The sequence below is a fragment of the Vanessa cardui genome, chromosome 20 (assembly GCF_905220365.1).
Source record: "Vanessa cardui chromosome 20, ilVanCard2.1, whole genome shotgun sequence".
Classification (NCBI taxonomy): domain Eukaryota; kingdom Metazoa; phylum Arthropoda; class Insecta; order Lepidoptera; family Nymphalidae; genus Vanessa; species Vanessa cardui.
The window spans coordinates 3,344,158-3,359,229 of NC_061142.1; the positions used below are offsets into that span (position 1 = coordinate 3,344,158).

At 33.1% G+C, this 15,072-nt stretch overlaps 1 protein-coding gene across 1 annotated transcript in view; it reads left to right on the plus strand.

The window, feature by feature from the left end:
- The window catches only part of LOC124538352 (metastasis-associated protein MTA3), a 57,622-nt gene that overhangs the window by 12,256 nt on the left and 30,294 nt on the right, over positions 1-15,072 (plus strand). Inside the window, exon 2 of the mRNA XM_047115393.1 lies at positions 215-376. Coding sequence (XP_046971349.1) covers positions 215-376 — 162 coding nt within the window. The remainder of the gene's footprint in view (positions 1-214; positions 377-15,072) is intronic.

The window sequence follows — 15,072 nt, forward strand, 5'->3', positions numbered from 1 at the left end:
AGCGCATTGGCATTTGTATTGCTCTTGAAATGCCATTCTATGGACAGAAACGACCGCTTACTATCAAGTGCCACACTTGATGATCAACCTAGCTATAAAACTGAAGTAGATTTTTCAATCAGATCGTCTGCAATATTCTTTAACATATGTATAAGAACATTTTATTAATTAACTTAAGTTGTAATTTAATTACAGCCAATGCCATTGTCCACAGACTGCGTCTATTTCGAGACGTCGTCGACGTCTCCGTACCAGATCCGGCGGATAGAGGAACTAAACAAGACCGCGTCGGGGAACGTGGAGGCAAAGGTCATGTGCTTCTACAGGCGGCGGGACCTGCCCAACCCTCTCATACAATTAGCTGATAAGCATCAAAGTGAGTAACAACACTCTCGCGATAACCCTCGAGAGAGAGCATAACGCGAAATATTTCAATATTAATAGTTCTTAATAGATCTTTACATCAGATCCCATTATTACACATGTATCAATATGTTTTAATTTTCGTAGATATATTATTACTAAAACGTTGTTTAGTTATTGAAAAAATATTTGTTTGTAACATATTTTAAAATTACTAAAACATTGTTTATTACTGATGACGTAACAATGCTATAAAAAAATCAGATGACATCGCGACGATGTTTGTTGAAAAAACGTCACTATATATACTTCGTAGGAATGAATACATTTAGCTTGTAATGCTCCGCATCAAACGAACCCATGTGGTAATACTTACGTTTGATTATTTTCTATAAATAGACGATTATCCTATATTAAGTGGATCTAGCTCGTACTAATTTTCGCAGCGGGGTGTCTGGAAACTTCGTTTATTACAATATTTGACTTACTTTCAAATATCAACAAGGAACTTTTTCGATTATAATTATCTTTTGTTTTAATAAAATGAAACGCATTGCCTGGGATGTAAAGTTCTTAAGAATACTTTACACAAATTAATTTCCTTTATGTTAATAAATGCTTTTTGCGAAATCTATATTTGGCTTTGTGGAAGCCTGTCTAAAGAGGTGCCATAAACCCAAACTTGTGTTTTACTGCCGAATAGAAAATACTGTCAATCATTATGTTCAAGTTTAAAAAGTCAGTTAGTGAGCCATTGTGTGTCACCTATTTGGGTGGAAAGGATGTTATACACCTATGATTGTAGTTTTCACTGGCCCTTAAAATCAGAGCAAGACTACTAAGCATTGTAGCTTGGCTGTAGAATATATTATGAACGTGTGATAAATTTAACTTGTAATAACTTAGACTTTATATAAGGAATCATAAGTACTATGAAACAGAGCAGCAGTAACAGTAATAGTAGAGTTTGATAGATTTATTTTTCATATCAATTACACTTTAAAACGTCTTGAAATACAATAAAAGTATTCATAGATAAATATCGTCTTGTTACATCAAGACTCGGCTGGATTCGTCGATCGAGGGTAACAGCCAACGGTTGGGATCACGCGAGCACGCGACTCAGAAATGTGACGATTTTTGTACCGCACAACCTTGGGCCTTCTCCGCTTTGATGTGGTAAACTCGAATGCAAATATCGATTAATCTGACCTTTTCAGAAACGATTTTCTAGTCTAATTCTTTTAACAATAGCTTATGTGGTAGTTCAAAATACCTCTTTCTTTGATAGCTGTAAGTCAAATATATAAGATTTATCGAATATGGTTTAAGAGAAAGACAATTTATATTGATAGGACATTATTTATTTGTTTCCCTATAGTGAGTTGTGTATGAGTGATGTTCGGACGATCAAAAAAAGTCTTTTTAAATTTTTTATATTTAATTATTAATAAATTATTTCACAAAAATATTGATTAGTGTGTTAACAACCAAATCTGTGACAAGAATTATTTATTGGCATATAAAATTATAAAGATTGAAAATCTTGCGTTAGCATATCTATTGTCTGATGGATTACTAAAAAGAAGCATTCTACGGCGCTGGGGTCCTGGTAACGTATTTATGTGTTTATTGTTTTTTACATGAGAATTTTTTACCAAAATTGATAAAGTAATTAAAAAAAATACCTGGCTGGTTACCTATAACTTATCTTCAGTAAAGTTTTAACAAGATTTCTATAAGAATTTTAATATATTTGTAAATATGTGTGCACTTTGCAATGCATTATAAATTTAAATCCAAATAAGACTTTTTTTATTTATTATTGAAATTTAAATTACCGGCAAAACTTGCAAGCAACATATGCAGGCAAACATATTCCTAGACTAATTTAGGGAATACGCGTATTCAAATTTTCTATATAATATTGTTGAAGCATTATCGTTGTCCGTGTTTCGTATATTTAATTACCGATTATATTTTTAATACTCTTTAACATTTAATACTATAGAGTGCTTACTTACGTACGTAGATAATTTGTTTTATCAGCTACGTTCCTCGCGTGATGTACACAGGTTTCCGGTAGGATTGCCATAGACCCACTATAATCTATCAGAAAAATTATGTGAAAGCATAGAAAAACCTCCATCAGGCTCTTCTTAAAATCGTTTTTATTCAACTGTAAATCATAAAGGAATTAATTCATATACCAAATAAAATTAAAGTTATATAAATACATATTGCGAAGTCCTACCTTACTTGACTTTGCAGCATAAACATATAAATGAAAATGCTTGTTTCTTCTAAAGATTCATCATAATCGAATGCATCGCTTCAGAAAGTATCGAGGACAAACATACAAATATTATTATTTCTTATATAATATATTAAATTGGACTGAAACCACGCTTAGAATCCAAACAACTCGTTTTTTTTTCTATTTAAGCATCTCAAATACAGTTACCTGGAAACGGGCTGGTGATTTTAATCAATTCTAATTAAAACCGAAACATTCATCTCATCGACTTTCATTAGGCGACCTTCTACCTGAACAGCGCTATTTACAACTTCGCAGACGCGAGCTTCTCTACTTATTATATATTATATGTACATTATTTCGTTCGTCCATTGTGTTTCTCTCATATCCAAACACAGACATGGAAAGTTTTATTAGTTGGCTATATATTATAATTTTATGTACACTTCTGTACGCTGAACTCAGGTATTAGTTGTAAATATATTTAAAAGAAGACAAGAACATGTACGTAGATTTTCCTCAATCGAGTGCAATGGCCAACCAATAACAGTTTCATGTAAGCAACGAGATCGCAGCGATTTGTTGTTGTCGTTCAATTGAACGCAACATATTACATTTTTAGGACAATAGAAAGAATGAAAAAAAATTAATAAGTCATGACAGTTGCAAAAATTAAAATGGCTAGAAGTTGTCCGTCAATGCGTTGATGAACAATCGCTTGTAAGCAGTTGGTTCGTTCGTATCGATGCTGTTTTCCTTCTCCATTAATCTATATTTCATATCCTCAGTAAATAATTCTTACATGACATTACATACACTATCTATTCATTTTTTTTAATATAAATTGCATTGAAATAAACATTAATAGGAATACCTATCCAAACTGAAAACAAGTGTTCCAAAAGCAACAGTGTCGCAAAAAAATTATTTGATTTAAATCGTAATAAAATAATTAAGTTATGTGAGTCCACAACAAAAAGTTATCTGTTTATACCACACGGCTGCCGGTTACAAAATGGCAACCGTCCTGTATTTTTTTTTATCACCGTCAGACGGCGCGCTATTCAATCCTTTTGATTAGGTTCAAATATATTTTCTTACAACTTGTACATTTGTTAGATTCTTAACAACCACTTCTTTGCTGTTGTAAGGACAGTTACTGTTTTAAAGTTCCGATCGTCACCTAAGCCTTTGTCGCTGACGTCTGTGAACCACTATCGAAACAAAATTAGGATAAATTTATATTTTACGGACACTAGTGTATGTTTTCTCACTAGATATACATACGACATCCAGTCAGCCAGAATACTGAGTTTGCGTGCAGTGATGTTATTTTATATTTATATTGGATAATGAATCATAATATCATTTAATTCTTATTTATCTGGTTTTAATTTCGTATATTAAACTAGTTTTAAATTTTACATTTTATTCGCCATGTATCGCGAAATTAGTATTTAATGTTAATTTTATGTAATAAACATACGATAAAAGGATTCTATGTTAAATTATATACCTATACATTACACTTACATAAGGTTATGTAATTAAATAATTAAAATAAAGTATTAAAATTAAGTGTAAACGATAAGTTGTTTATATATGCACAAATTACATATAAGAGTATTTTTTTTACACTTTATCGTTAGTTATCCAGATATTGGCGCGTAAAAGATTTTCGACTAAGGTCGGGAAGGGTTATAGAAAGCACTAAAGTAATAAAGCATATATAATTATACATGCTTTGAGGACAGGATAAGCAGTGCTTTGTGCATCTGTCAGATATGCATCCCTCTGAATATTCTACACTTCACTAGTCTTTGTTGTGTTATGAGAGGTCTACCAACATGATACAATCGGTTTTTTTTATTAATACTTTGTTGTATATTACACATTATAACGTTCCGTCTACACTTCTCTTTCTGTTATCATTGATTTGACATTCGTAAGAAGAAGACAAAGCATCGTTTGACTAAGAGCATTATTTTGGTACAGTCTTCTCTCTCTATATTATGGACGTTAAATACTTTTAATTATTAATAATTCGTTGTGTGAATGTTCGTAAGTTTTAACAAAAATAGTCTGGTCGGGACGAAGATCGAGTGTTAATTCGGTCCGCGTAGACCGTAGGGCGGCGGCCGGGGTTAGTAAACATAATCATGGCCTCCCGCTCTACAATTTAGCAGCTAAATGGAATGAAGAGTGCCTCTGTACCCTCCCCCCCTCCTGTCTGCCTCCCATACAACACATTTACACTTATTGATATTACTGATAGGGTGTACATTTAAAACTTTACATTAGCTTTCTTAAATAGCAATAAATATAAAATTATACTTGTAAATATTAAGAAATTACGTTTATCTAGAATAAACGGAAGCAATAATATATATTTTTTATAATATTTAACTTCTGTATTCCTACTCACGCCAAATGTACTTAGTTACATATATAATGTCAGAGAAATCATGTAAAAATAACATGAATGTTTAATAATAAAAAATACGAATGAATCCATCCATTCGGAACTTCTTAACTAGATCTCCCCGCATAGCCCCTCGTATCGACCGCCGCGCCCTCATCTCGCAGGTATACGTAACACTTATCCCGGTTTTAATTGTCGCTCCGGTGATGACCCTCTCAAACTGCGATACCGGTAAACTCGTCACTAACTATAATGTACTATTTCAATTTGTAATATGTACTTATTATTCTTTAAGTAGTAGGTATATATATGATACATATATTTTTTTATATAAACACTTGATAATAAATAAAGAATTTAATGCAATCTCATAAAGCGATCCCCCTTACATTGTCGGCTTAGCCAGAGTGCAATACGTCTATGTCACACTATGCCTTTTTACCTGACTGCTCCATAAGGGTTGTATTTTTCAAGTTTGCCTAACATATATTTATTATTGTAATGGTTTCAATAAATACTTGATGCATTGTTAAGGTTGGGATAACCTAAATAATTTAGTGTTTTAAAATAACTAAAACAAGCTTACAGATTACTCGAGAGAAAACAAAAATGCGTCTCGAGTATTATGTCATACATTTAAATTATATAAATATTTTATGTATAAAGAAATCAAACTGTTCCCTTGATAATTTAAATATATACTAGTATACTTTAAAACTAACGAACAAATTATATAAAATACATATTTAAATTGGTATAAAGATTATGTTAATGATTATTCCCGCCTTATCGATTTTTAATTTGAAGATAAAACTAAGTTGTACAAATATTAATTCTTAATTCTATTTGAAAAGATAAGATCAAATCCCAGTTTATATAACCAAAATATAGTTTAGAGCACCTTTGAACAAACTTAGTGGACGGGATCAAGATTCTACTGAGAAGAAACAATGATGAACCCATTTTTAGTTTCTTGTAGAAATATATATCCAACTCCTTAAAAAAAATTAAGCTAATATTATTATATTTTAATATTCAGTTACGAGATCTTACCCACAACTGACAACATATTAACACGAGAAGTAAATAAAGGCTAGTATAAATAGAAAATTTGAAGTAAAAAAACACGTAACACTCATCTATTAAAAGATTCATTAAAATCGGCTAAAATTGAACAACAACGAGTAACCAATCCACTTATCCAATAATATATTTCGTTATTTTCTTATACCAGTGTATATATAAATCTTATGTACGCGTTTGTAACTGAACCCGGATGAAGTCGGGACGATCGGCTGTATGTATACATAGTAAAAAAATGTATCTATTAAGTACCTATATCTTCATGCTTTATGTCAGTTTGACATAATTTTCGATCTAATAGGGGTTTATGATCTTCAGAACCGGTCTAAAGCTTTACAGTAATAAAACTCATTTTTAACTCTCTTAATAAGAAATCTATAAGTCGCGAAAAATGATGTACTAACATAAAACCTTTTCATGTAACTTGTTCCCATTGGAATCTAAATTTCTTTCCTTGCTCATATCTTAAACTTTTCTCATTTAACGGGAATATCTCCAACCAACTGGAATCGAGATTTTATCATTGCTGTAGTTAAAAAACCTTCTTGCTTCTTTAATTTTAACACTATCCGATTTACTTATATATAGTTTTCGGACTTATATTCGGTTTTATGCTCTTATAGTGAAGAATTCATAAAATTCGCACATTAGTAAAATTTTATGATTTATCTAAGCCAAAATAAACGTGATATTAGCGTACTTTGTGTGTATGTCCAATACCGTTCGAGGGTTGGTATTCCATAAACCAGTTATTCTTCGAAAACCAATACGTGCACTACCTCGCGAGTCTACTGTGGTTAGCCTTTAAAACCACAGATCAAATGATTCTGTGTTCAAATTGAGGGTCAGACCAAAAAAAACCTTCATATCCCGTGCCTTGGAAACCACATTGAACACACACACGTGTCCAGCTGAGAAGGCTAGTCTTAACATCATATTTACAAGCATTATACATCAGGTGTCATTATTGCATTAGCATAGTATGAAATGGTATGTGTTTCTTACAGTAATAAGATTTTTGCGGTGGGCATAACTTATAACAAAGTGGCCTTTTCGCACAAAAAAATGCTTTTGCAGTTTATTTTTAATTCATGGCGTTTTACTATTGAGATGACAATTAAATGTTCCACCTCAGCCATAGGATCGGAATGTGGATTCTATCGAGAAGAACCGGCACCAAAAACATGAACTACTTTTTACACTAATTGCCATCCATTTTTATATTACTTATTATAAAATTTATGTATCCTACATGAAAAATATTGGTACAGCTACTAATTATTTTTATCATCTAAATAATCTTGTACCTATGTCCTGTTTATTAATATATATTTAATAAGATGTTTTTTTTTTAATTGCGAAGTAAAATTTTGTAAGGAGATTTTTTTATATATCATTATCGATTTTTTTACATAGTGTATAACAAAGTCGCTTACCGCTGTCGGTCCCTATGTATGTTTAGTTCTTTAAAATTACGTAACCGATTTTGATGCAGTCGTTTTTAATAGATGTGAGTGATTCGAGAGGGAAAAACAGTGGCACTGGTGGGAAGTAAACATTAGTATCAGTATTGCATCCGTGCGAAGCCGGGGCGAGTCGCTAGTATAATATATTTTAATAAAGTTTTGGAACTCCATATTGACTTCATATTATATAAACACAAAAAATACCCAATATATTTACAAGATTTGAGAATTTTATGTGCTTTGACAACAAATTAAAATATATTTTTAAAGTTAATTTTACATAATGATCGTACCACAACGATTTTCCACTTTCACCTCAGCGTAATGCGCCTTAGCCAGTTGCACTACAGCCTGGGAAATTGAGGATTAACCCCTAGTAATTGTCTTACAGTTTACTTCTCACGGCTTATATTTTAAGATCTTATTATTACTATTTTAATATTTCTATAGTGAAACGTGGATAATATTACTTCACTTTAGTTATAAAAAGTTTAAAGAGAATTTTCTTTTTGTATGTGTAAGTTTAAATTATACGATCGGATATTTTCCTATACGTACTCAATGCAAAGTGTCAACGTTCTTTGGTCGTGTAAAATTTTTGAAGAATAAAGCGTTAATGCATTATTTTTCACATCCTTTTAATGTCGTTATGGTGTACATTTAATTACTATAATAATAATTAGGTGGACTTCACCTATTAATGGATGGGTTATTATATAATTAAACAAAATTGCATCATCGCATTCAGCTTACACGTATTTTTCAAAAGATTAATCATAATACCGCGATAATGAAGACTACCTAAATTATTTGTTGTAATTAAGAATTCATTGGCTCCTTATAAGATGTATCTTGTCGACGGAGATAAAGAATGTTGTCGAGTATCGACTTATCTACAAATTGTCAACCACGTCTTCGTGTTATGAGTTTACTACGCTCTTCGTTGACACCACCGCGTGATATTTCGCACTTTCTTCTGTCTAGACACGTCAAGTATTTGCCTTTAATATTAGATATATTTCGTGATAAAGTAGATTTCTTAACAATTATGAACGTTCGTTTTTTCTAATCTATGAAAATCCCACTTGACTTGTATAGTCATAATTCGAATATAAGTTAAATAGCTGTTGTTTTAACGCTTAAGTAGAAAACAATATTACTATTGCACACAGCTACACGTTATTTTAAAATTAAAACTATTTCATTTTATTTACTTATTTTTAATTTTCGATGTCACATTTGTAATTCAACTTCGAAATTATAAAATAAAAACAAAACTTACAAATATATACCTTAAAACCGCTTTCAAATTCGCTTTTCAATGGTGCCTTAGAAATAGAATCCGGCGTGTAAAGAAAATAAAATTTGAAGCATTTTAACTAAGTATGCCAGTGAGGAAAGGCCGGAGAATAGCACGGTTCCCATGGCAGTCCTAATGAAGAGCGCAAACAACTCCACGCTCTAGCGAGCACCGGGCACCGTTGCGTCCTGCGGTGACGTCAGCCGCGTCGGTGGCGGGCCGGCACGTGGTCGTAGAGCCGGAGAAGCCGCAGGCGCATCGAAAGTGAGACCGCGAGGGGACGAGGGAACTGCGGGGCACGGTTACACGTCGGGTCGGCGAACCTCGCGCATCCAACCGATCCGCACTTGTACATGACCGTCTTATTGTTTCTATATCCGCACCACTTCATCTACCTACGAAGGAGAATTACAAAACCCATCGTGGATATTATGACTCATTACAAGTTACATAAAATTATTAACGAAATATCGTTAATAAAGAACTTTCGATTTTATGTTAAACATCGTCAAATTGTTAGGAATAAAAAATCAGATGCATTATCAAAACGCAACCTCGTTCTCTAAAAATACTGTGCTCGATAACAAAACATATTAGGGTTTAAGTAAACTATTATTATTCCAAATGTTGTCTAATTCCAGTGACAATATTAGAGAAAGCTATTCATAAGTGTTTCTTGCAATTATCCAGCGGAAGTGAGCAACTGAAGCGAATATCCGTTTCTACCTGCGCAGTAATCAGTAGGAGTAACAGTCTCGTTCTCATTAATGCGTTATGACTATGTGACTTTGTTTAAAACTGCGTTTATTATTGCATTGGCTAAAATTACTTTAAAAATCTCGTACATGTTACAAAATTGTTTAATTATCGGCGCATCCTTCAATAAGGGTCGAATTTTAAAATCTTTTACATTTAAAAAACAAGTACAAGATCATATCCTTAATATATTATGTGCTTAGATGAGAAAATAAAAACTAACACGCACATAAGGACGTAAATCGTTAATTTTTAAATGTAATTGATATCTATTTAAAGGACAATTTATGCCGGTCACATAATTACTACTAAATATATTTTAATTTTTATAATTTGGATGTTATAATAGCACCGTGCTTAAGAATATATAATTAAAAGTCGTCGACGCCGAACTACAGCCTCGGACGTCGTTACTTGATATAAAAAAACGGCTTGCCTTCACAGCGTAGACAACCTTACACAGTCGCGTTATTTTAAACAAAATATTTAATCGTTTTGCGTATATCGAGCGCTGACCGTTCGAGTATTGTGTTTAAACACGAAGGTCACGAGCTCTGAGGCTCCACTTGCCGTTATCTATTTTATAAGACTATAGAATCATTTAAATTTTCGAATGATCTTATAGACCTCGATTTTAGTAAAGAAGACGTACTTATATAGTATTTTTTTCATATATAAATCATATTTGGGAAACTATATGGAAATACACTACTTCGATCTTTATTTAGTTACATAACGAAATAATACACAAGTCATTCTCAATATTTTTTTTACAAATAATTACAATAGAATGTTTCATTGGTCTAGTCACTTGATTCTAGTGTCTAGTCTACAAGGTTGCCGATCCCAAGTTTTTCTTCACAAGTGTTTTTTTAGTAATCTCCGATGCTTGAAAATACTACTCGCATTATTCTAAAACAAGTAAATTGGTCTTGCGACCGAGCCTGCGCTTCTCTAAGCTCTCTAGGATGCGGCCCCATCGAGTTTTGAAAGAGAGTACTTTTGGTTTTTTTACTCTTGTACATTACACTTATAGTCTCTAATGCAGGTTGCTAGTCTTAAGATAGGACACCGTGACCAAAATGAGGTCGTATATGAAAAGTATAATTTTTGAATATTTTCTTGTTTTATTTATTTTATTTCTTTATGTACCAACAGAGTATACAGAAAATTATGTAAATGAAAAATGTGTACAAAGAGTAACTTATCTCTAACAAGAGATCTCTTCCAGAAACCCTGAATCTAGTGGAGTTTATTTGTAATACATATTATATTTACTTCTTTATCATTATTTTTTAAATAAACACATAAGATTTGATGTCGACACTAGCATTCACAAAATAATTCAGAGCACTTCAATGTAAGTTATAAGTTGACATGGTATAATTATGCACCGTGAATATTTAAAAATAAGCAGCCAAAACCCGCAGTGCTTTTAAGACACTGCGGCGTAATATATTTTATTATAAGTCATGATTTTTTATTCTCAATATATAATAGTTTCAAATTACCGTTTTCAATGTAGCTATAGCTTAATTTTAGTATATTTAAATGTAAGAATGCGTATACTTCTAACATTAAATACAAACTCAGAGAAAAAGAAATAAATTTACGTTCAGCCTTACATAATCAAGCGGGGGGTCACTCGGTCTCCCAAATGTCGTTCCCGCGAAGTTGAGAACAGTCATATCCTATCGATTTGTTAAGATGGCGAACGCGGAGTGGGGGGTCTGGGGGGAAAGGCGGGGGTGGCAGCCTCCCGGCGCAGCGTGCAGCTTGCACCTGCCTGGTTGCCTGTATCGCGGCCTAACCGCGACACACTAGCGACATCACATCGCTCTCCTAACTATGCGTACAAAGCTCACCACACCTCCAGACTCTAGTTTAAATAACTTACACCACGTTCACACACAAATATTCAAACCGTATTGTAGACTTGAAAACAAACGTATAAACCATATATTATATTTTTTCGTCTTCAAATGGAGTAATGAACGATGCCGAAATATTTTGATCCATATGTGTATTGCAAGTTATATGTACTGAACGAGAACATTTAAAAATGTTTCTCATAAAGTAGTAATATTTCCAATAACTTGTTAGTTTGGTTTGTCAATATAAACGGATACTATAGTAAAATAAAAGCGAAGATCGCGACAAAAGTGAACGTGTACGCAAACTTTCTTCGAGCGGGATCTCTGGGGCCAAGCCCTTTTGGCCTCGTTCCATCCTTAGCGACCGTGAACCCAGTTGAAATCGAATATCCCAAGAAAACGCTATATAAGTACCGAAATTGCCCACTACGTTTATCTTATAGCTCTTACAATTCCAGCGAAATTATATTATGTATGAGCTGTGTTAATATTACATAATGTCGCTAATCTAAAAATGAAGATAATTCTGTAAAATGTAAAAGCTAAGTCTTTCATTTAGATGGGTTATAAAATGCCATAGGCGTTATACGCCCGCCCTCGAGCGCGACCGCGACCCGATACCTACTTTGAATGTAGCTCTCAACACAAGGTCGAAAACACAATGTATATTAGACTAATATACGGACGAAAATGTGTGATATAATAATTTCAAACATAAATAAAAGAAACTTTTCTTGTTTTTACTATATAGTCGCATCATGTCTTACTTGCTATGGGATATAAGTTGACGACGGGATTCTTTAGCTACTTTACGGCTTAAATATGAAAGATGAAAAATTCTTTAGAATTTAAATTTACTAGATTAATTCACTGAAAATGACAAAATTCAAAGATTGTCCCACATTCACGTGTTGGGTATGGTCGCGGTTACGATTTACCAGGGCGGAGTATGTCGAGCCGGCTTTCAGAGGGCGACGCGCCCCTCGATCGGGCTCCGTGACTGAAGCGTTCTCAAGGTCGCAGACGAAGTGATGGAGATATTTTTCATTTTAATTGTGTTACATATCGAAATTTTAACGTATTAGGTTCTTGTGATTGCACGAAAATCTTTACGATTTATTTTCATGACATTCCTATTATAAACAGTTTATTTTTATAAGACATGGGGAGTACCGTAAATGCGGTCCTGTACTGTTTCGAAAATTAGCGTACGAAGATAAATTCAAAGACGAATTGCGTCCTCGATCGCGAGGTCTCCTGTGACCGTTGAATTACCAAGGTCGCAGACGTAACGTACTTGAAGGACTTATTACTTAAAGGCACGAATGAAATATATTTAATCCGAGTATACAATTGATTATATAAGAAGTTATTTGAAATAATTAAAGTACTGATTCTGTTTTTCTAAGAGATTGAGTTTCTTGCCACATTCATATGTGAATTTTCATGCGATATATTTAAATTGTAATAATATAATAATGAAAAAAGGATACTTTGATAATTTTCCTCTCGGATGTTCGATTTCGGTAGTCGTTCGGATTGATGGAAGCTTCACGTTTAATGACGCCTGTAAAACAATTCATGAGTGCTGCTCATGAATTGTACTTGAATTTACTATATTTTGACAATGGGTTGTGTTTCAATGTCGTTCGCGTCTATATTCAGGCTATGTGTTACCACTGCGGTGACGTTTACATCGTGTCGCGCTCCTCCACCTCGCGGTCTTTCGTGACCGGTGGTTACCAAGGGCTCAGACGAATCGTACGTGAAGTGGCACTGTTCGATACTACAATGATTTAAGAAAACTTCAATAAAATCCACGATATCCTAAAAAATACAAAGACATTTTGTCACACTTCATCAAATAATACGCGCAATCTTTGTTGTCCGGCCCCGAACGCTGGAGTCTATGAAACGTTAAAAAGTAATGAAACAATTTTATAGTTTCCTACTCTTTTCAAATAACAATCTGCAGCCAATAAAAGCTTATTAATAGGCATATGAATAGCCAACTTAAATCGCATATACAAAGTTATCGCGTGATTAACAATAAATTACCTTAAAATTACCGATATATTTATTGAACTTACAGAGTGGTTGACAAAACTAATTTGAAATCGAAAATGTTAACAATTTTGGTGAAAGATTTTGGTTATCATAAGACTATTGTATTATCATTAGTTATTTTAGAGTTGATTCAAATCACTCTGATAATGCCAAGTTAGCATTCTATTTTTTTTTAATCTAATCAAAATAAATGTTTATTTTTTATTGTTTTAGTAGCATACTTTGAGGTGAAATATTTTAGTGCCGGACAGGGTCCATTATGGTAAAGGACTTTCCTTCTTTCACCATTGTTCCTCATTGCGTCGCATGAATATAATAAAATTTCCTTTAAGATCTCTTAACTAAAACTACTAAAACCTAAAATATAATTATATCACAAGATTATAAAATTTTTTCAATTTAATTAAATATTTTTTAAATGTAAAACAAATAATATTTTGCATAAATCTAATTGTTACTAATGCTGCCTTGAGTTGGTTTTATCGTATTATTTAGCTCGATTATTGTACGAATTTAGTTACCTAAGTAAATATACATTAACAGACAACTAATTTACACTAATGTATCTGAATTTACCTTTTACGTATATAATTAGATTTTAAACACAAAAACTTCTAATAATTATTTGTATCTTATTTTCGACATTGGCGTCTTTGTGATACAGCCGTGTCCCCGTGGTCTCGCGTTAAGGGGGTATGCGGGGAGTAAGATTGAATTAAGCATCGTATCCCTCGATTTTAGTCAGCTCCCCGAATGTAGCAGTTTCTCTTCGCTTTATGGCCATTTTGATGTCGTGACCCCTTATCGCATTGTTTGGAGCATTCTTGTTTTCCGAATAAAGAGGGTGATTGCATCGTTGTTGATTTCTTTGTTATAATTAAACATTTCCAAATTTTGTAATATTATGAACAGCATGGTATATACCATCTTGGAGCTGCAGTTTATTTGTCGCTTCGCTTGCGGCATTACCTGCGGTTCTTATATGGGCAGTCTTCGCCATGCTATGACATGAAACTTCCTAAAATGACGCTCCTTGTCAGTTGATGTTTTTATGTACTTTAGCGTGTTTCCTTGTTGTTTGTTTATATTTTCATGAGCAGAAACGTGTCGCAGCAATAATCTTTATTATAATCGTTATTATAATGAATTTTCATGACTGCTTCACATAGGGCCTGTCAGGATTCCCGTTTTCGAGCTCTCTGGAGCTTCAGCTACTGTTAAGTAATTCGCACTCTCGCTCTCAACACGGCGTCGGAAGTGACCACGATTCATGTTATATGCTCGTACCCAAGTACCCCAAATTGTTGGATATATGTCGAAATAAATGTCTAATTTTTCTAAAATAAAACTTATAATTGTTGGATTGTTCGCGACTAGGTGTCACTTAATGTCGCCATTATTTTCGCAGAAAACGGAATATTGTAGTCACTAATGAGTGACCATAAAATCTATTCTAATAACTATAGTTTTCGTATCTCTTTTAT